This window comes from Carya illinoinensis, chromosome 3 (genome assembly GCF_018687715.1).
Source record: "Carya illinoinensis cultivar Pawnee chromosome 3, C.illinoinensisPawnee_v1, whole genome shotgun sequence".
Classification (NCBI taxonomy): domain Eukaryota; kingdom Viridiplantae; phylum Streptophyta; class Magnoliopsida; order Fagales; family Juglandaceae; genus Carya; species Carya illinoinensis.
Window position 1 is genome coordinate 4,662,197 of NC_056754.1, and position 24,196 is coordinate 4,686,392.

At 38.4% G+C, this 24,196-nt stretch overlaps 1 protein-coding gene across 5 annotated transcripts; it reads right to left on the bottom strand.

The window, feature by feature from the left end:
* Positions 1-3,470: 3,470 nt before the first annotated feature.
* Positions 3,471-22,737, bottom strand: LOC122302696. 5 transcript variants are annotated; one of them, XM_043114083.1, is made up of 19 exons: positions 22,513-22,737; positions 21,223-21,586; positions 20,658-20,906; positions 19,882-20,072; positions 19,594-19,765; positions 18,923-19,060; positions 18,587-18,779; positions 17,179-17,303; positions 10,606-10,782; positions 10,248-10,358; positions 9,845-9,964; positions 9,537-9,690; positions 9,003-9,166; positions 8,774-8,860; positions 7,453-7,781; positions 6,860-6,941; positions 6,487-6,626; positions 4,950-5,223; positions 3,471-4,269 (listed from the first exon to the last, which is right to left on the bottom strand). In XM_043114083.1, the coding sequence occupies exons 2-19, from the start codon at positions 21,511-21,513 to the stop codon at positions 3,937-3,939; spliced, it is 3,330 nt and encodes a 1,109-aa protein (XP_042970017.1). In that variant the 5' UTR covers positions 21,514-21,586; positions 22,513-22,737; the 3' UTR covers positions 3,471-3,936. The 5 variants fall into 5 exon arrangements, with proteins under 5 accessions (XP_042970017.1, XP_042970018.1, XP_042970016.1 ...); XM_043114084.1 differs by having other exon boundaries at positions 4,950-5,199; positions 9,534-9,690; XM_043114082.1 differs by having other exon boundaries at positions 9,534-9,690; positions 22,513-22,736.
* Between the last annotated feature and the right edge of the window lie 1,459 nt (positions 22,738-24,196).

Sequence of the window (24,196 nt, forward strand, 5' to 3'; positions counted from 1 at the left end):
GTTTATCTCCCAGAATGACATTTCTATAGTTTATACAATATGTGACTAACCAAATGATCTTCAAATGGGACAAATAAGATATCCACATAAACTAGACTCAAAACGGAACAACTTATATGAAAGAGACTTTATGATAAAATACTTACAAAAGCTTCGAAATAGGTGTGCAAAAGACCTCTTAAAAGCTGTCCGAGAGAGAGTGTTTGATATTCTTTCAATGGAAAGTGTAAATGAAGATAATTTCGTGGGGAGAGGTGGCTGAAGATACTTATGGATGAGATATGGAAGAGATGAGGCTGGAGTTGAGAGTTGAGTGTAGTTTTCTCCTTCCCAAAATATCTATAAAAGATTATCTCATAATATTCTATCCAATAGTATCTACAAAAAATCAACTTAAGATATTTTTATCTAATAATATCTATAAAAATCAACTCAAAATATTTTTACCCAATAATATTCATGAAAATTAGCTCAAGATATTTCTTTTTATCCAATAATATCTACAGTTTTGAACAGACGTTTTGTCCGAAAATATGAAAAAATGTTATTGCGCCATAAGACTTTAAATAACCCTCCGAGTCTAATGGCACAAACCATAATACATTTTGACACTTCTAACTATCTCCAATAATCAAAAACACACTTCTGATACCATAGTAAATAATAACACTAACTATGTAGTTAGACAAAAACCTATACGATTAATGGATTCGTGAAAACTTATGGAATTTTCACGAGGTTCCTAAAGTTAATAGAAATTTCACGATTGAATTTCTAGCGGGCTGTTACACCCTTGCTATGAATTGATCTATTTCAGGGTCACATTATGCCTCAGATTCCAATGGAAATGATTGGGGTCATGGAAAAGGTAAAGATAAAAAATGTAATCATTGTCGCAAACTTGGACTATCTGGATTTGGTCACTCCATTGATCGATGCTATCGATTACATGGTTATCCGCCGAGCCATTGTTTGCATAAATCGAATGATGATACTTCCACCAACGATGTTCTTGATTTTAAGTCATCTTGTCATAATACTAACCAAGATGACTCCACTCCTGTAGCTCCGTTCTTCACTCCAGCACAGTATAAATCAATACTAGCTTTACTTAATGAAGGTACCCTGCATAGCTTATCCAACATAGCAGGTAATTGTTGTTCTTCATCCATCTTTGCAATATCTTGCTCTAATTTAAGTTCAACTTTAAATTCCTCATGGATCATTGACACAGGGGCCACTAATCACATGGCCTCATCTTCTAATTTGTTCACTTCACATGCCTCTCTTGTTGATCCTGTTCCTATTCAATTACTCAATGGAACTTCCGTTCATGTTTTCTATGTGGTTCCATTGATCTTACTTCCATGTTACACTTAGATAATGTATTTCATGTCCCAACCTTTAATGTCAATTTAATGTCTGTAAGTAAACTTACACATTCTCTTCACTGCTCTGTTTCTTTTTTCCCTGAATTTTGTATTTTTCAGAACCTTGCAACGAGGAAGATGATTGGATTGGGTAAAGAAGTTGATGGCCTCCATTTGTTCAATCCAACTACCTCTTATCCTCGTACAGCTTTTTCTACTCACAATAAAGTTTCGCCACACATTTGGCATCAACGATTGGGACACTCATCTCATGAATGAATTCAATGCCTTGCTCGAGCATTCCCTGAAGTTAGTTTTGATACACCTTATTTTGTAAACTTTGTCCAATGGTAAAGCAAACTCGTCTTCCTTTTTTTAGTAGCTCAATAACTTCTAGTTATTTTTATTTATTTATTGTAAGTACCATAGCATCACATAATATCATTGGCCATTGCCAAAGAAGTTTTCTCCAGGTAGCATATAAGAAGACAACTGTTTCGCATTATCAAACCCTAACAACAAACTGAAAAGAAATGATTATATGTCTTCCCCAACAATTACAGAGATACCTATGATACGAAATACATTATTGCTAACAAAGTTGTCCTGAATTCAGAGCATTGAGTCGTTTAGGAATTCAAGACACCGATTTAGATCTTACTCAGCATTGTGTCGTCTAGTTAGTTGATTAGTCTTGAGTTTGGAGCTTGCCACACATTACAGACTACAGTGTGCTTTTAGTATAAATGATAGGAAATGCCACAATTGTTTGTTGCTCAATCCTATTGAGTGTGGTCTCTTTAAGTAATCCTTTTGTTATTGATCGTTTGCTTAAAAGAATATGAGATGATAATTTAATGATTAAGGTTATTTATCAATGTGAAATCCACGAAATGTTGGCTTTATGAAGGATACATCCCTCAATCAGGTCTATGTAGTATGAAAATTAAACGGATTCACATCAATAACAATATATTCTATTATCATAACCTCATGATTGTCCAACCACTTAGCAAATATCTAAATTAATTTAGAATGGTCAACTTTTATGCGCTGCAGCCGTTAAATAGTCAGTCCAAAAGGCATCGGCAGGGGTTTTCATTGCTAGTTTCTGTGAGAACACTAGCGTGCTAAGATACTGACCTCTAAAGCCCTCCAGACTTCATTCATTAGATATAATACAAGTGATATTGTAATCTTGGACTGACCATTTCTCCACAAACTGTAATAATAATAACAATATTGAATTACAATAATAACAGCATCTTGGACTGAGGAAATAGAAGAACTAAACAAATTGATGGAACCCTGACTATTGGGTACGTGGGAGGTTGACTAAATGGACAAAATGCGCCATTACCTTGTGTAACAAGCATGTTGGTAAGGTTAGGATTTAGGAAGATTGTGGCACCTCCATATTATATAAAGCTTTACCACTTTGAGACACAATAAGCTCACTCATTGCCTTAATTCAGTGGAGATGGCAACCAGAATGTTAGGGCTTCTCTTTGCCTCATTTTGCATGATACTTGCAATGCTTGTAGCGGTGGGTATGTCCGACTCCAGTTGGGACTATGTGCACTCACCTACATCGAGTCGGCCTCCTAACACAGATGCTGGACCTGGTGGCTCTGCTGCATCCTGTCTCTCTCCACACTTACTCACCACGGCATTACTTGCATCCTTAGCCTTCCTCTTGCCTTTCTGCCTCTCTTTCTTGTGCTAGTTGCTTGGAAAGCAGTGAGTATCAGGATCCATGTAGTCATGTTTTTGCTGCTGTGCTGGTTTTGGTCTACTGGATTCAGGCTTGGGTGGGAATTAATCTTCTCGGTTTTTTCTTCATAATAAATGGTTTTCAGTACTCTTTTGAGTTTGAATGTTGTTTATCGTAACATGGGAGTAATTATGATTACGCTATGTGATATTGTCATTGTAATTTAGTTTCTCATAGTAAGTTGGTTTTATTCTGTGGTCTGAAACAGAGACACTGCACATATGCAAATCATCCATATCCCTTACGAAAACACAAGTGGCGTAGTAAGTAAGTAGTCCACTCGTGGTATTCTAATTTTAGCAGCAGTCCTTTCTCACAATCAGATGTAGAAGAAATTCAAAATTCATTAATTGGATTTATCGTCCGGCTTGTTTTGAACATGCAATCAATCCCAAACTATAACCATTCTTCTCTGCTAAGAGCACACTTCGCAGGCCAACACTCTGCTCCCAATGGTGAGACAAGCGGCTTTCCTCCGTCGATTTTCAGACAAGTTGCTAAAAAATGTGAACTTAAATATCACAAAATGGCCCCAACACATGAAAAAAAAGGACCCAGCCTCCTATAAACGCCCGAGATACAACAACTGTATAAAGTTTTGCTCCTTCCCAACATTACAGCTTTTCACCTGTAAATAATGTCACTTGAATGAGAGAATTCTGCTAGCAAAACTGTGGTTCTTGGAATGATTTCCACTACACCTGACTCTTGTGGATGAATCACGCATATCAGCAGATAATATATGATTGATTGTTCAGGGGACCTGGGAGTCTTGATAATGGAAAAGCTCTCTCAATGTCGGTGTGAATGCTTTCGGCTCCCAAAAGAAACCTCACCCTTTTCACGGTTTCTTCTCTGCAGAGTCCTCAAAACAAAAGAAATGAAGCCAATGGCGGCCATGACATAAATTGCTCTGTATGGAGCCAAGGCCAATCCCGAGAGATAGGAATAGTATCCGGCAACAAGGTAGACAAAATCAAGTCTCACTTCCCTGCTTGGGATGCCAGGAAAAGAGAACAGGAAGTAATTGAACTCAGGCTTTGAATTGCAAATACCATGAAGGATGACACCAGTGCAAAGAGCAGAATCCAGGAACCATGGAAAGCTCTGGCCCATCCCTATTCTCTGCAACCATGCCAGAAGTCTTGTTAAGGCCAGCTACATGTTTGAAATACAGAGGATAATTGATTTTCTTCAGTAGGTCAGGGCAACATAATGCCTTAGCAACTAAGTAGAAGGTTTTAATTCCTAAACTTAGAAATTTGCTATGCAATATATATTCAAGAGCAAAGCACCCATTTTGTAACCATGTTGTGTATACTATGAAGACAAAAGAAGTTTGATATACATCATGTCAAGTAGAACCCAATACTAAGATACGCCATAGAAATTAAGATTAAAAAAAAAAAGGAAGAAGGAAAATATAAACATTTATTTATTTATTTTTGATAAATAAGAAGGCAAATATAAACATATAGAAGCAAAATCAATGGATGCTGGGGCAGTAAACTCAACCTTCCAGAGATTTTTGACTTTCAAACAAAATAGTAAGAGATCTATAGATAAGATTGTTGGTAACTGCTTGGGTACTTGGTTGGGCCTTATGCATGAACGCGCGTGTGTGGGTGCACATGTAAGATTATTTGCACTCGGTCTTGGGTATAAACTGAGCTTAACATACATCTTCAGAGTGTAGGAAACTAGAATGCGTTGATAGCAGTGATGGTAATTGCTCAAGCATCCAAACTTTCTTTTCATTTGTTTTAAAGTCACGTTCTAGACAAGGAAAGAGATATCTTTTATACCTGCAACCAAGCCACAAGTGAGGGAGCAAACATAAGTGCTGCAACAAGGTGCAAAATCAACATGCCATGCCGATGATGGAACATCTCTAATTGATTGTCCCCAAAACTTTTTGGAGAGTCTAGTCTATTGGAACTGTTCTCTTCCAAAGGCAATCTCTGGTTGGATCTTTCGTCAAATTTGGATGTAAATTGCCGAGACCCATCATTGCCTTTATTCTTATAGCCAAATAATTCTTTTCTCCATGCATGGCTGCGAAAGGAAGCCGTCAAAAAACTGTTACAGAAACATGAAGCAACACTTAGGATCACCATAGTCGCAAATAATGACACATGAAAATTTCAATATTATCTTTCTGACATTTTTTCTGTAAATAATATTATCTTTCACCATACACACGGTTTGATAAAGATTGAGCAAACAAAATGCAATAAGCAATTATAAGTTTTATAATACGTCCTTTAAATTACATCCCACTTGTGGATGCTTGAGCTTAAACTGCAGTCAAGTCTAGCAGATGGACCATAATTGAGAGCAAGGGAAAATTAGTGGAAAGTCAATGCTACCACTATCTGCGTCCGTATGTCATCAGACTTTAATAATTTAACAATGAAGCACGACTCTAGAAAATAAAGAACAATGAAATAAAAGTACATAAACAGGACCGGTTAAGGACAAATCACAAAACAAGCCCCTCCGTAAATTGGGCCAAATTCCCATCAAAGACCATCCTATTCAGTGTTTCCTCGTAGCTGTCAGACATTAGCATCATTTCTTTTTTCGTCACAAACATTAGCGTCACTGAATTAATACTAAATTGAACATCAAAAGCCATTCAGATCAATACTGCTACCTAAGAAAAAGAACACAACCAGAGCGTCAATGCACTCACATAACACAAGGTGAACGTGTGCACTTCTCAAGTGTAAAGAAATAAGAAGCATGCAGTGCTCCACCTTTTCAATGCTTTCAAATTTTTTTTTTTTTTGGTTGAGGCTGTTCTTATAAGAGATAATGTGTTCCATATATCCCCTGTGCACTAGGGACTAGCTTCTTGTCTAGTAATCAAAGTATTTTATTCATAAAAGTAGGCAAAGCCCAATTACACAGGGAGTATGAAATACCTAACTAGAGTTTACAACTGATGGTAAAAAGTCATGGACACTTAGTCCGTTACAAACAATTGCCCCCAAGTTACCAACGTTTTTACCATGTCATCATTCTTGAGATGGTTTCTAGAAATTGTCCTTTCCAATTTTTTTTTTTTTATTATTAACTATCAAAAAAAAAATTGTACTTTCTAACTTTCCATGGCTTTTACTGACATGCATGCGTAAATACTAATAATTTTGCCCATGCAAGAGAGAAATTCCTCCACAATTTTTTGGCAAAATATATTACTTAAGAGAGAGAGAGAGAGTAGCAGCACATAGCATACAGTTAAGCAAATCCACAAATTTGAGGCCCATGTCTTTATTTCAATGATTCACACATCACACCATAAGGAAAATCAAGAAGGAATTTAAACTTGAACAATACCTGCACAGCATCTTGTGACAGCCCAAAGCATGAAATATGAGGAGTGCGAATAATCCTAGTGCTGGGTGAACCAAGCATGCCAACATAACTGCAGTGAGTGCTGTAACAAGTAAGGGATTGACTCTTAGAACCCTTACCACCTGTTTTATGATTGGATTAGATCAAAATTGACAAGTTAACATTTGCCTAAAAACATAAAAGGGAAGGAAACAAAGTGGGGTATAAATTTTTGTGCCACGGGAAATTTTTTCTGTATCGTTTGCCACTTATCTGGGCCGGGCAGAAGTAAAGACAACATGATAGCACAAAAGAATTTTAGTCCAGTCCACCAGAATCCATTACTTGCACATTTGTATCAGAGATATGTAGTTACCTTTAACGAGGAAAAACGGGAGAAGAGATTAATAAACCGGTGAAAAGATCCAAAGCAGACTTTTCCTTCCCACACCTCCCACCTGTAAAAAACAATAGTTCCTACCATTCAGCAGTTGGAGTTTTAGACTTGGGATCAGACAAATTACTAATATACAGAAAAATAAAAGAAAATGTCAAGGTGTTCAACGAAAACATATTTTTTGTTTGATTTCCATCAACAAAAGTGGCGTACTATCATTTAGTCTATTCACATTGAGTTAAAAAATATTATTGGTGAAAAAAGAAAAAAAAATAGAGAGGTATTTCCAGTTTTCTCCAATAAAACCATGATTCACTATGTAGATAATGCCGAACCATGTTGCAAAGATTAGACACTTCAAAAAAGCTAAAGAGGGATTCTTAAATACACTACAAAAAAGGGGGAAAAAAAGATACACCAAGTACTTTCCCATATTCTCTTCTCATCTTGGTTCAGGCGTGAGGGTTGGTTTCTACAAATGTTACAAATAAGATATCTACAATTTAAAGTGACAAACACATCAAGCCATATCATATTCCATACTAGTGAGATTGTAGAAAGAGCCTACTAACCTTGTCTTAATGAAAATATGTATAATGGCAGCCACATAGAAGACCGATTGGGTTACCAAAATCAGAATGATAATGAACCCATTTGCAAATAAGTAACAAACCACTGAGACAATGATGAAGCTAGCAAATGGAGGAAATGGTTGGGACATCAAAGAGGTCAGCAACAAGGAGACCAAGATTGGGACAATGGCAAGGAGAAAAATTGGCACTGGCATTCTCAAATTGGATTCTACAGCTAATAGCATCGAAGGTATAGGCAGATCGAGATCCCAGGAACGTGCTTGCCGCATTAGAGCAAAAAAGACTACAGCAATGGAGAAACCAATTATCTGCATGAATACAGTTTAATAACATTATAACCGCTGCTAGGTATGAGGCATAGAAAACCAAAAATTATAATTGCTTGGGCTACGAATTAATGGCAGTTTGTAATAGTGAACTACATTCAGAAAATATCAGTTAGTTATTGCTGAGCCTTCTATTGAGAACCGTAACACTCAGAAATCACAGGACAAACACTAGTGTTTATCAAAACATGCTTAAGGTTGATTAGTTTCTGATGTGCATTTAAATCAAACGTCCAATTTGCTCTTCATTATGTGTTTTTTTATAAGTAAAAGTTTATTAATACCGGCGTAGCCAAGTACACTGGATGTATACAAGAGAAAACACCTAGTTGTGGCAATTTGCTCTTCATTATAAAACCTAACAGATTTAGCAATTGCTTGGACATTACTTTCAAGATTGCTTTAGAGAAATTAAAAGGTTCCCTCATCATACCTTCTGTGTGTTTCCCAAGAATTGCATTAAAAAACACAACATTTGGGCATTCATAGTTTTCCTTGGAATCTATCGGTGATAATTCCGTGCATATATTTTTTAATATATTGCTGCAAATTAGAAGTTCAAATAGTTAATCATTAAATCTCTATAGCCCCAAAGTCGAGTGTAAAAGGAATTGTCACAAAATTGCAAATGAAGCATATAGGGTAAAGAAACATCGTAACTGCATGCTGTTCTTCCAACCAATTTGCTCCACATAACCTTGATGGCAGCCTTTTGCCTTGGATGCTATGTGAATGGAAAACTCATCCCAATGTTTTCTACTCATAATTACCTTCTATAAGAATTGTTTGGCAACAACTTATTCAAGCAAGAACTAGAAAATAGTCTAATAACCCACAAAGGTGAACATAAATATAATAGACTGAAGCAATTATGTCTTTTAAAATAAGTATCAAATGGATACAAACTCCAGTAGGCAAATATCATGCACAAAATTAGAATATGCATCCACGTCACCACTGTTTAAACTTATCACCTGTGGACTATACAAGAGCAAAAATCTGCTGGAAGCTGCAGTGACAGAGACAGTGACGCTTGTCCTGTATGAACAATGTGGGTCTACCTGAGCAAAGTGATGCAGACATTAAAACCTATGATCAATAACAATGGAGGAATGAGATAATGAAAAAACACTATAACCTGCTACCATTGCATGCTAATATCATATTAAGTGACAAGACACTTTTATTTAGGTGACCTCTTACCAACAGCAAAACAGTAGTTTTCTCAGAATCCCGAGTTGAACCCCAAAGTGCTGGTGAGGAATCGACAACAATTGTCTCACTGTACAAATTGGGAAATATGTGAAGTCCAGATGTATCATCCCACACAAGGGCAACAGGCGGGAAACAACGCAGTTTACAAAGCCCTGTAATAAAGAGGTGGCTCATGAAAGCTGTTGGTCCACATCTGCCAAACTCTTAGTCAAATTCACTACAACAGCCTGAGATCTAAGACCATTGGTCAAGGGCAAGCATTTGTTAAGGTTGGATAGGCTACCTCATCCAAACACATGTTTGGACAATTGCAAGGACTATCCACCTTGACTCTTTTGGAAATATACATCAGACTAAATGCATCGCACATGCTTTTGTTTAGCCTACCACCAACTTAAGCTGGTGGTGTCTTTTATACGTAAAACCTGTTATATATTAGCGACTCCTTTCACTTATCATATATGTAAATATATATATAAAACTCTAAACTGACTGCTGAAAAGTGTATAGATTACTTACTACCGTTTTCTACATTTCCAGCCACTTCATCTGGTAGCTCAGAATTTTTAATTCCACATCCAACAGTTTTCAATGATAGAGTGACAGGAAGAAGCCCTAAGCTAAGGGCAAAAGATAGATTGAGAGCAAGGGGATGATCCTCCTTCACAAGTGTCTCCTGCTTCACATCAAAGTCATGAACCAGTGAAAGATCAGTGAGCTAAATTAATTTTGGGGGGGGGGGGGGGGGGGGGGGGAGGGAAATGGAACAGATAAAAGTTCTATGATTTCATATTCCAGGTACTATCTAAGCCGCTGCATGAGATAATAACCTTATGAGAATAAAAAGATTGAAGCATGGATAAGGGAGGAAACTCTATCTTCCCTTCCTCGGGGTTAAAGAACTGCCCAACTGCCATGGATGCTGCTGGTGGAGGTCTGCCTGAAACAGTCTGAGAACCAGATTGTCACCAAAAGAATCAATACCAAAAATAAGCTTATACAAAGTTTACATTTCTGTTAATAAAGGTTAGAAAAATCTTCTAAGAATATCAGAAAAAACAGTCCCTTGCAGGAAAAAAATAGAATATAAAAAAGCAAAGGTATCGCAAGAGCTTTTTATGTATGCTTAAGATGGTGCATCCATGAGATAGAAGCATCACACAGAAAAAGCAAATTGCTAATAACCTCCCAACTTGATAAGAGTAGAAAAAGAATCTTCATAAAAAGAAATACCGGACGAGGTGCAACTGAGATGGTTAGAAATCTAAACCCATGCAGATCCTCTGGTCCCAACCAAAATACAGCTGATGGAGGAGCTTGCTCAGTCTGACTCCCAGGTTCAATCTAATAAACATAAAGCAGGTCAAGAAATATAAGTAATGCCAATCATATCAGCTGAACCAATTTTTTTAGTCCAGCCAGTCTCTGATAGCAACCAAATTTAAATGTCCTACTTAAGGACAGCACTTCACCCAGACAAGACAAAAAGAAAAAAAAAGTACAGTCCAATTTGTGAAGACATACTGAGTACAAAAACAAAAACGTTCATAAATGTGAGTTCTAAAAGAATGCCATGAATACAGCAGTGTACCTGTGTTGGTGCTGGTCCTGATGGAATAGACACCATTTTCAATGTCACCTCAACAACCCTACCACTCAAAGGCAAGTTTGAATTTGAAGTTCCTTTTTCTGGCCACATATGAAGTCTGACCCCAGAACACGGAGCAAGGTTTGTCACAAATATGAAATGGTTTTTCCCATTAGACCCCTACACCACACAGGCTGAATGTGAGTAACTTTTGGCTAATAGAAACATAATGAATGAATGATACCACAAAAGTGTGTGTGTGTGTGTATATATATTTTTTTTTGATAAGTAAACGGTAGTATTAATAATAAAAGGCATAGCCCAAGTACACAAGAAGGTATACAAGAGGCAAGACCTATCTAAGTGGCTATAGAAGTCATTAGAAACTCGTTTACATTTAGTCCATTAAAGTCTATAGCTAGAGACCATAGAAACAAAGTGCTGAAAAATAAGATACAAAGCTCCTCAGATGTCCTCTCCTTATCTTCAAAAGTTCGTTCATTTCGCTCTTGCCAAATGCACCACATAATGCAGATAGGTACCATCTTCCACACAGCTTTGATATGTAAGTCTCCCCCCGGCATCGCCCAACTGGCTAATAGTTCAACAACTGACTTCGGCATCACCCAATTCAACCCTACTCGACGGAATACTTCACACCACAATGCTCTGGCTGTCTCACAGTGTAGCAGAAGATGATTCACTGACTCACCAGCTTTCTTACACATACAGCACCAATCCGTAATGATTACCCGCCGCTTCCGCAGATTATCGGTAGTCAGGATCTTACCCAGGGCTGCTGTCCAGATGAAGAAAAGTGTTTTGGGCGGCGCCTTATTCCTCCACAATCTTCTCCATGGAAACGGAACATTCGGTATATCTGTAAGGGCCTTATAATAAGAGCGAACCGAGAAAATACCCTTACCCGTATGTTTCCACCACAGCTTATCTTCATGCAATCCATTCGGCTTCATAGAGTACACTAGGTTGAAAAAATCTGCGAAACTATTTACTTCCCAATCATGTGCTGCTCTATAGAAAGTGACGTTCCAGTGTACTTGATCCCCTGAGCGAATCAAAAGATCCGCGACCGAGGCTTCTTGATCGCACGCCATTTGATATACAAAAGGAAAAGCATCCTTCAGTGCCTCCTCCCCACACCAAATGTCCCTCCAAAATCTTATACGTGTGCCCTCCCCCACCAAAAGTTTAGTATGGTTGGCAAATAGCCTCCATCCTCTTCTTATTTGCTTCCAGACCCCCACTCCATACGGCCCATTTCCTTCTCTACTACACCATCCCCCCCATAGGCTGCCATATTTACTATGGACTACTGTTTTCCATAATGCTTCTGGTTCCATATTATATCTCCAGAACCATTTCCCTAGGAGTGCCTGATTGAACTTTCTCAAGTTCTTTATCCCCAAACCACCTGAAGAAATTGGTCTGCAAACCGTATCTCAGTTGATTAAGTGAAACTTGAATTCATCCCCCAAACCACTCCAGAGGAAATCCCGATACAATTTTTCAATCCGTGCCGCCACAGATGCTGGAATTGTAAAAAGAGACAGGAAGTAAGTGGGTAAGTTAGAAAGAGTACTCTTTATCAGGGTCACTCGGCCTCCTTTCGATAAATACAGTCTCTTCCATCCAGCCAATCTTCTCTCTATTTTCTCGATAACTGTATCCCATATAGCTATGGCACGTGAAGCCGCCCCCAGCGGTAGACCCAGATATGACATAGGAAGAGTGGCTACCTTACACCCCAAAGTGTTAGCCAACTGTCGAGATCTACTAACATTCCCAACTGGTACTAGTTCTGATTTATCAAAATTTACTCTCAAACCTGATGCTGCTTCAAAGCATAACAATACCGCTTTCAGAGTTCTAAGTTGTTCTTGATCTGCCTCACAGAAAATTAAAGTATCATCGGCAAAAAGTAAATGAGATATTGAGATAAGGCCCCTATCCGGATCACCCACAAAAAAACCAGCCAACAAACCATTGGTAACTAAGGCCATTAACATCCTACTCAGGGCCTCCATGATAATAACAAAGAGAAGTGGAGATAGCGGATCCCCTTGTCTCAAACCTCTCGAACTGTTAAAAAAGCCTTCTGGACTGCCATTAATCAGAATTGAGAATCTTGCTGTTGAGATGCACCATCTGATCCACCTACACCATTTTTCTCCAAATCCACATCTCCTCAATAGATAGATAAGAAAGTCCCAATTTACATGGTCATATGCCTTTTCCATGTCTAATTTACAAATAATCTCTGCCATACCGGATTTTAGTCTACTATCCAAACATTCATTGGCTATTAATACCGAATCCAGAATTTGAAGACCCCTAACAAAGGCATTTTGTGGCTTTGAAATTATCTTACCAATGGCCTCTCCCAACCTGTTTGCTAGAACCTTTGAAATGATTTTATAGACCCCGTTAATGAGGCTAACGGGCCTAAAATCCTTCACTTCCACAGCCTCGGTCTTCTTCGGAATTAATGCAATAAAAGTTGTATTCAAACTTTTCTGAAATTTCCCAGACAAGAATAATTCCTGGAAGACATTCAACATATCCTCTTTTATCACCTCCCAACATGTGTGGAAAAATCCCATCGAGAAGCCATCTGGTCCTGGCGCTTTTTCTTTCCCCATACGTCTGATCACTTCATATATCTCCTCTTCCTCGAACGCTCTTTCCAACCTTGCCGCTGTCTGTGGTTCAATGGAATCAAAAACAAGACCATCTACTTTTGGCCTCCATCCCTCTCTCTCTGTAAATAGTTGTTCGAAAAAATTCAGCACATGTCCCCGTATCACCGGTGCCTCAGTACACTCTCTACCATTTATATTCAACATCTCAATGGTATTATTCCTCCTATGTGAGTTTGCCACTCTATGGAAGAATTTGGTACTTCTATCCCCTTCTTTCAGCCACAAAGCTCTTGATTTTTGTCGCCAAGATATCTCTTCAAAAGATAATACCTTTTCCAGCTCTGAAGTCAATTCTGCCTTTCTTGATCTTTCCTCTACGGTGAGAGATCGACCTTCATTGATCCTTTCAATAACCTGTAATTCTCCCAACATGTTTTTCTTTTGCTCCCCTAGGTCACCAAAAGATTGAGCATTCCATAGCTTTAAATCTTCCTTTAAAGCCTTTAATTTGCCTGCAAGAACATGGGAAGGAGTACCATTAAACTGATAAGAGGACCACCAACGCCTTACCCTTTCCACAAAGCCCTCGCTTTTAAGCCACATGTTTTCAAATTTGAAGTAACTACGCCCACTTTGAATGCCTCCTCCGTCCAGTACAATTGGAAAGTGATCTGAGCATATACGCGGCAATCTCCTCTGACAAACCTCTGGATACTGACATTCCCACTCTGGCGATATTAAGAATCTATCCAACCGTGACCATGTCTGACTATTGGACCAGGTAAAAGGGCCGCCGATAAGTGGTAAATCCACCAAGTTCAGCTCAAAGATACAGTCGGAAAACTCTGTCATGGCTGGTCGTATACGACTATCACCCGATCTTTCACTGGGAAACCTTGTGATGTTAAAATCCCCTCCTATGCACCACGGGAGATCCCACCAGCTGTGTACCCCCGCCATTTCTTCCCATAGTTGATGTCTGACGTTGTCAACATTCGGTCCATAAATTCCTGCAAAAGCCCACAAAAAATTATCTTCCACCATTTTAAGAGAAACGGCCACCGTATATTCCCCTATGAACTCCTCCCTCTTCATCATCACCCTTTTGTCCCACATCACCAAAATACCCCCCGAAGCCCCATTCGAAGCCAGATACACCCAGTCTACGTATGGGCAATGCCATACACTTCTCACTATTTTTCTGGTTACCAATTTCAGTTTGGTCTCTTGTAAGCATACAATATCCACCCGCCATTCCCGTAACAAGTTTTTTATGCAGGAGCGCTTATTATTCTCATTTAGCCCCCGAACATTCCACGACACTATTTTTGGCTTCATAAAGGAACAAACGTACCCTTCCCTTTGACCCTCTCACGGCTTGAACTACCCTCATTCAATGACCAATCCAATCTCTTAAGCTCCCTTTCTTTCTTGGCTCCTTTATTTTTAGAATGCGAGTGACCCACCTCAATGGCTGTGAGAAGAGCCAAAAACTGTTCTTCATAGCCCACACACTTCATGCCCACTATCTGTTGAATATCTTTCACCTTGTTGAATACCCAATCCGACATCTCACATTCATTTGGTAAGAGACAGTCTAAAGGGAACGGATTCTTGTCCCCCTGCCCTTCACACTGATTTTGGCCTTCCCATTCCACCATTGTGTTTACTGTCTCCACTCCATCTGCTCTGGTGATCATCTGGTTTAAATCTTGAGAGTTAGGGACACTGATTAAGGTTATCGGCTGGTTTAAATCTTGAGAGTCAGGGACCATTATTATTTCATCACTTTGATCTGTAGGCTCCTCCCCCATGCTATCCGAAATATTCTGTCCACCATCCGTAAGTGGGAAAGCTCTCGGGAGCTGATTTTTTTCGTTTTTCTCCATGATCTCCTTATTCCGTTCGGATCCGTGTTCTGGGAAAAGGTCTAGATGTTCTCCCACTGGACCATGTAACTCCATATGCGGAAAAACCTCCACCATATTGCCTATCGGTGTTGTCTGTACGTAAATATCTGGGAAAAGAACCATCGGAGGCTGGATCTCCTCATTTTCCTCTATACGATACGGTAAAATCTGGTCCACCCTACTCGCCGGCGATGTCTGTGTTGCCGGAATCATATTCGCCGTCGTTATCTGTTCAGCCTGAGCGTGGGTTTTCGTTAGCTTCTGGGCTGCCGACGTAGACGGGTCTGCTATCGGGTCACGGATCCTCCAGGTTTTAGATACCTGCCCGTAAGCTAAGGTCGGGTTATTAGGCCTGTTAGGGCCTTTACCCACAGGCCCCTTGCTGCCCAAATTAAAAGGCCTCGTGGCCCTGAGCTCCTTTTCTTCCAGGCCCATATCCGGCCCATTATAGGCCTGCCCCAACTCCTTGTTTAAAAGAAACTCTATTTTCTTCTGCAGATCTATAATCTGCGTTTTCGCTTCCCACAACAAATTCAACTTTTCCCCGTCAGACACGCCACCTACCTGTCTGCTACAGTTCTGCCATTGTATCGGGCACGTCTCTCTGTCAGGGACCTGACCCAAAGCCATACTTTCAGTTCGCTGCTCCTGTGGTTGCACCACCATCAAAGCCTCCTTGTAGGACAGAGGTTGTGATTGCACCCGCCACTGCTTAACCATCGCCTTCTTCCTACTGTCCTCAGTTTGCATTTTTCTCTTTTCTTCCACAAAATCCCACAGCGCCTCCCCCATCTTATTCCACCCATTTCCTTCTTCCTCAGGTATGAGTATGAAGTTCCTCCTCCCACCAACTCCATACTCTACCACTGCTAGATAACGGCCTCTCGAGTTTGAACACCGTTGAGCAATGAAACTACTGCTGCCTTCCCTTTTTGAGGTATAAAACTCCTTTTGTTCTTCCTTTGAACAGACCTCCATGGCCTTTGCCAGCCACTGCACCGCTGATATACCCAGAGTAATCTTTGCCACCATCCTCCAAGATTTTTCAGTGATAACCACCCTGCCTCCCTCCTTTACAAGAGAGAAGCATTTTGAATCAATAACTATCTCCTTACACCACTGCATAACGTATAACCAGATCCTAACTAACCACCGCCGTGAGAACCGTCGTTACCTACCCCAACTAAAGCAACTGGATAAAGCTAACCATCACGGGAGAGAAAGTGTACGGAGAGAAAGTGACCCAATCTCGAAAAGTGAAGAATGATATTGTGAGAGAAGTGAAGAATCAGTTGATCATACTTTACTTCGTTGCGCAATTGCTAACGCCTTGTGGAATGGCTTCTTCAATTGGGTTAGTTTGGCTTGGGTCATGCCCATAAGAGGAAAGACCTTTTTGACTTGGAGAGGGTTAGTTGGTGGCCCACAAATTGCAGTTGTGTGAAAGATCTGAACCTTTTCATTCTGAAGTTCCTGAAGGTGTGACTTAAGCTCTCCCAACTTCTTCACTGTCAGATCACTTTCAGAAACTTGTGGATCAGAAGAAATGTTACGTTCACCATTGCCTGCTATTTCAGCACAGATCTGAACAACCTGAGTCTGTATTTCTGAAAATTCCTTAACTCTTTCTCGCTTCTTTGACCTCAACTCCGCCAATATAGGTTTTATGGCAGATATCTGCTCCTTAAGAGTGCCTCTTCCCTTTCCGTGTATATATATAATATGTATATGAGGAAGAAAACAAAAACAATCCCTAATGCGACAAATATAAAAGATGATTAATCATAGTTATTACATCGGAGAGCATCGTTGAGCTTTTGAGGACTAGTATTTTTTACAGATAGAATATAAAACAATGTGGCACCAAGGTCAAAGAAACCCTTGTCTAGAAACATGAATCATAAAGAGGGGAAGAACTATAGAGAATAGGATATGCAATCAACTGTGGGGAAAAGAATAATCAACAGAGCAAGTTTCTTTCTTATGAATACTCTGAAGGAGCTAACCAGTTTCTGGATGTCCAACCATCGCCTCCGACCATCCATTGCTAAAACAGTGACAGTGGTCGTCTGAATGTATAGATCCCTCTCAAGGCCATCATCAGTCCAATGAACATTGCTGGGACAAGCGGCTGAAGCATGCGGTAGAAAAGTGAGAAAATTTGTATGATAATACCGTGTAACTTTAACTATAATGTCTTGTGTAAGGGTGCATTGAGTCCCAGATGCTATGAAACTTAAGCTCTAACGCATGGTTATACATCAAAAGAAGCCCATCCTTGCATGGTTAAATATGTAAGCGTCAAAACAGTGAACATTTGACTTCAATAATTACATCAAGCCTCTTTATGCTGCATGTAAATCATAATTTCAAACCGTTGTGCTTTCTCAACAAAAAGACCTACAGTCATATACTTCTTTTTCTTCACGGTGTGGAAGTTCACCAAGGCACAACCCTTCGGACCCACCCTTGTGTAGTAAACCACCCAGGATACACGACCCTACCCTCCAAAACATTGTATCAAGTAATCTAAGGAAACTACAAATGTGGAATACCCAGGATCACTAAGTATACAGCAACAGAATTTCTTTTTTTTTTTTTATAAGTGTATACAGCAACAGATTTCATCATGAAATTAAAAATTTTGAGATATGGGTTGAAAATACTACTACTGAAACTGTTAACCAATCATCACCAAAATTCTGCTTATTCATGAAACTCCCATTATGAAATCGGATTTCTGATTTTGGTCAGGAAAAGTATTATAAACATAGCAACTGGGCATAGGCACTTAAACCACTTCTATATGTCTAAAAACATTTGCCAAGCAAAAGCACATTCAGAGTGTTTGATAGCTGTCTATAAAGTAATGCCCATGCCAGATATGTGGCATTTTCTGTTTTCTTGTTTTGTCTCCATTAAGTGCAAATTAAGAAAGAAAAGAATGGTTTATAAACATAAGATTTTAGATTTTTCTTTTGTATACTTCCTGTGTACATGGGTTTTGCCTATACGTTCGTTTCTACTAAAACTTCTTATTATCAAAAATAAATAAACATAAGATTTCAGATATTTAATAACAGCAGCACATTATGATTTATGACAGTTATACAGAAGAATAATAACTTCAGGGAGAAATTTTAGTTCAAATATACCATTCGGAACAATAGTGCTGAAGTTGGTTTTCTAGTTTACTAAGGCCAAAAGTTACTGCTTTCACTCTTGCTACCTAAGAATTAGAAGAAATTATCCTCGTTTAAAAGCTCAAAATTTTTCTACCAAAATCACTAACTTGGCATCAAGATCGATTCAGCAACTTAGCTTATAAAAGAAAAGAATGTTCCAGAAATTTCAGAAAACTGAAATGTGCAACAATGTAGTTTTCTGGCAGTAGACAAAAATAGAGTATAATACCAGCTGCATGTTTGACATCCTTCATGGAAACATGTTTCAGCTTCTGGGATGCTAATTGTGATTGCATCTTCCAATTGAAGCTAGGCGGTATGCCACTACGAAGCATCCTTGTGAATATCGCAAGTCTCTTTTGAGCGTTAGCATATGGTTGGCCTGTTCTGGAGTCTATCAAACTCAGAAGAGTGTGCGACACCTAGAAAAGAACAGACACGTTAAAATCATTTTTTATCAGTAAATAAGAATTTTATTGATGAGATATAGGCATAGCCCAACTACATGGGACGTTATATTCATTTATCCAAATGTTAAGTTTGAATTGAAGAGAGTTTCACTCACTTGGATAACTAGCTGATTACACCACAGAATAGCCTGATGTTCCATTGACAACCACACATTTTTCATGCCAGTACTACTGATCAGAAAGCCATTGGTAGGAGGAACAATACCATCAAGGGATTCTAATTTTGTTCGCACCTGACAACGATAACCAAAAATGCTCAGTGGACCAAATTAAGGTACATACAAAGATTTTTTTTTTTTTTTTTTTATAGGTAATCAAGAAGTTTTATTCATAGAAAGCATTTAAATCAATACAACAACAAAAATATGAACTTTCATGGCAACCCACTAGACAGCAACTTCAAACATGGACAACTACAGTAAAGCGGGGTTAATTCATCAACCAAAAGAAACAAAAATGAAAAAGAAAACATGCATCGACCATATTACATGAACTATCCACAAGAAGCATGGGAAAAACAGCAAGAAGGCAGCTACTCTAGAGTGTTTACGAAAGAGCATCATGCCTAGTCAATTTGCCAGATACTGCAGAGTTGCATAGAGCTACTAGAAAAACTAGATGTAAGAAAACAGGACTGAGATCCTCATTGACCAGAGATTAGTACGGAATCATGCAAACATATAAAGAACCCCTTTTAGTTTAATTAGGCAGAGAATCTGGTGGATTGCCCACCCTACTAAAGCAAAAGATGCAAAGATACATGTACCTGATAATCATGATAACCGCCAGAAATGGAAACAACAACAACATGAGAGAGTACAGGATCAGACACAAAACGTCCAGTGCGAGTGGTTTCAACCTCATATCCCTTTCTCCATTGTTGATTTACACTTGCAAAGTAATGACCCAAGGAAGGCTGCAATGCCACAGGAGGTGATCTGAATAAAAATAGGTAACCCAATTAAAATTTGAACAAACAAAACAATTTGTAAAAACCAAAGCCGTCTTCATTAAAGGGAGAAAAACGTCATTTCATTGAAACGACAGGACTCACTGGTGTGGGCTTGAAAGTGTGAGAACAGTTTCAACTGCTGACTTCCTCAAGCGAGGATGTATGATGGCAGCTCTAGCAACAAAACCACCCATAGAGTGGCCAACCAATAACACACTTTTTGGCAAACTCCCTGAGGTTGCAGCACCTTCTTTTTCTCGAACATCATATGATGCTCTGTACTGGTCCAAAATCTGTAAGCATAGGCATATGATAGCTTTTGCATAAAGTTCTTCAAGAAAACATACACAACCACAATTGGCGACAAGAATTGCGAACTCAATAAGTGCCAATATGGTGTAACGGGATCAGACAATGATGACAAGATAAGAAACAGTGAAAGAAAAGTGTGGTCTGAAGCTATGGAGAAAGGAAATAGTGGACACTAAGAGTTGCATGGTTCTTGGTTCAGTGAAAAAGTTTAATGTTTCAGTTTAACGTCATTAACCTCTTGCATTGAGAAGTACAGTGATAACATCAGTTTTTTTTAATAAGACATTCCATGTCCTCAATATTTTTTTTATAGAAGTATCCCATGTCCTCAATATTGACACCCATATTGAATATGTTAGTTTAATTACAAAGTTTGATGCCATTTATCTCAATTTTCAAGATCTTCCTGATTGGCAGTTCTAAAAACATGTTAACTGAAAATATTATCTGATACATCTATGCTAAACAGAGAAAAGGGTTCAAGAGTATTTAATCTTAATTGACCTTATCATCCAATTTTCATATGCTACTAGAGTCAATAACGCCAAAAATGAAGAAAGAAATACCCTGTGAATGGCATTTACAACATATTCTGTATGTTCTTCAAGTATTCCACCATCCATTGCAGAATGTTCACCTTCAAGATCCACGGCAAACCAGTCTAGCCTGCTAGTATATCGATTGGGCAATTGAAAGCCAGCTACATCAAAATCCACCCCTCCCTCTTCAGGAGTTAGGGAGGCTTCTTGATAAAATGTATGCTCCAAAGGCCCTCCTTGATATGCCCTATCAGATTCTGCTGCCAAGGATCGTACCTATAAATTGTAATGACCACAAAAAAATCAAAGAATATCATAAAGATAACTAATCTCAACACTAAAGGCACCATATTTGATACTATATATGCCTATTGTATAATACATTCCAACACTTTCAATGGAATCTGATCTACCTTATGTCAGATGACAACCAAATATTTGTTGTATCATATAGTGACTATAAAACTCTACACTACAGGTATGATTACAAGATTTAAAAAATAATAATTATACAAAAAGTAAATAATTATAAGTAATAGCCAGGTGTTTCGGTAATAATCTAATCGAGTTAAAGAGACTATGAGGACCTTGCCTGTTTGTAGCTACCACCATTGCCCGGAATAAAAAGGACGGGAATGCCACTTAGTTTCTTAAGGTGCTCCTTAAAATCTATCTTTTTCCATCCTTCATGGTACAGATACAATCCATACTTTTCTGATGATACGCCTTCCAGAGATGAAATTGGAATATATGTTGGATACATGTATGTCATAATACAACCATTCGAAATAGGTTTTAACAAGCCATACAAAGCAGCTAGACCAGTCCATACGGCTACAGCCACAAGAGTCGCTACTCTAAATTTCGCTTTGAAACCTTGCATTGTTCAGGATCAACCTTTCACTCCTCGTTGAACTTACTTCGCATATCTTTCTGTCTGCCTGCACCAAGAAACCCTGCCCTCCCCAAAAAAAAACAGCAAAAAGATTTTGCTAAAATATTAACAGTCAAAAATTGCATCCATCCAACCGTGACACTTGAAACAAGCATCAGGATAATGGCAATATATAACGCATGAATACGGTTTTGGTCAAAATCGTGCCCCAAAAGATGTTACGAAGTCCACAATTTATTATCTCTTTCAATTTTCCATAAGAAGGAGAGCAATTTTCCTTCTATTTTTCTCTTTCTGTTTCGTTAATTCTGAAGTAGACTTTAACTAACGAGCGACCGATGTTTTTCCTTTCAGACCGAATCGTTAAACAGTCTAAAAACCAACACCTGCACAAACTTTGTGCAAACTAACACAGCAGCAAGCTCAGGACAACGCGATAGCGAATAACAATCCACTACAGTATCCACGAAACCACATTATTTAGCCATAACCAAACCTACATACACTTGTATTAATCTCATACCAGCAAAGAAAATCCGACCAAGTTTAAGAACCGAACCAAATTCCGAACAAAAATATCAAGATTGTATATAGCCTAAAAGGCATCCATGTATACATATATATTTTATGTGCATACGTAGATGCATACATCATATAAAGCGATAGATAGTCAATCTATCGCCCTCCATGGTTTCAAACCGGAGTGCAGAAGGTAAATAGTAACAAAACATTCCGAAAAGCTAGTTGGTTCAGATCGATTTTACTGGAAAGGTAGAAATATCAGTTTCGCACAAAGTTGCATTAATTTGAGTGTTATATTCGGGATTGCGAGAGAGAGAGAGAGAGAGAGAGAGAGAGAGAGAGAGAGAGAGAGAGAGAGGTGAAATCAAAGCGAACGGAGACCAGTACTAGGATTGAGCAGATGGATCTGAATCGCGGAAGAAGCTGAAGAGAGAAAGAGAAGAAGAATGTGAAGGATATTCTTACCAAATCGGAGAAACACCGGAATCTCTGGCTGATTAAACTGTGAGGCTCAACTTGCGGAGACAGATCCGGTACTGAGAGGTCTACCGAACTGTATATTACTATATTGGTCCTACAGGGAATGGGAAAGGATATGACGATACATAGAAAACAAGCAAACGGGTGTCAGATCGAGCTACGGAAAGGTCACCAGCAAGGTTTTTCTCTTTGGTAACAAACTTTCTCGGTGGTAAGAAACTTTTTCTAAAGTGGTTTCTTTTTGACATTTTTAAAATATGTGCAAAATTTAAGAATATGTTTAAATATTTTTAAAAAATTAAAGAAAATAAAAATCTAATTGTAAGTATAATTACGCACTAATATGTATATCAATCTAATTTAATTAGTCAAAAAATAGATTTTATTGAAAATAGTACTAATTTAAATTTTAAATATGAAGAAATTAATGTTAGTATGTAGATTAGTACACGATTTTGCTTATATATAGCAAAACTCTTAAAGAAATTTACAAATACACTAACCCTCACTTAAAAAATTAAATGCATGAACAATTAAAATGAGGAAGCAAAATGAAAAAATATGGTAGCATTATTCCTTTTTTTTTTCCCTTTTTATGTCTTAGATATATTCCTGATTTTATTCAAATGAAGTAGGTAATGTACTCTACATACTACACTCTGATTTGAGAATATAATAACTCGTATGAATGTTGTATAGAATACATCTAACCTTCCTATGCTACAAAAGGTGCAGAAAGTTGTAGAAAAGGTTTTAAGGGCATTTTTAATTTCAAAACGGATCAAAACTGGTTGAACTTGTTCAATAATATTATTCCTCAACTTTCTATTTGTGATGAGACCAGGTGGGTTAATTATTTTTATTTTTGTAAAGTTTATGAGATTTAATTATGAAAAAAAATGGTGGCAATTTTAGAAGTTCAGCTTCCTTTAAAAATGTGGACCAATGACATGATCAACTAACGTTTATCACATTTTAACGTTAATCATGCTTATAAACCTATCGATCCATGTAAAGGAGTCGGTCCAAAATTCTTTAGAACTAATAAAACTAAAATCTGTAGAGGGTCGGCCCAAAATGCCTTATCTGCTGTGGTAAGTCTATTTATTATCACCTATCAAAAAAAAAGTCTATTTATTATCAAAACTTTCACATAAAATAAACATAAAATTTGTCAATTTGATACAACCTAGAACAACACCACACACTGAAATCTTTTTTTTTGATCGGTAACACCACACACTGAAATCTTATCCAAGAAATGTATTACTGGAACAATCCTGCTACCCTTAAAATTTCATTAGGTTGCTTAAAATTGCAGTAATACAGTTTTCGTGCCTGCTCTTTTATAGGGAAGTAGGTAACTCCCGGTAAAATTCCAGGTCATCTTCCTGGGTATTGTCATGAGAGGTGACTAAAGGATCGCCTTCAAGAACACGAGTAGTAGTGATCTATCTGAATATGCTTGAAGTTGAAGATAAACAAAGCGGCTTTTCACTGACAAGCCTATGAGTTTTCAACGTGTGCTAGCCACAGGCAAGGCCGGGTAGATTGCATCACACAAGCCTGTGAGTTTATATGCCAAAGATGATTGGGTGGGGGTTGATTAACCCAACACCGCGCCGGCGGCCAGGTAGACCAAGTGCCATTGCCTAAAGTCACCATTTGA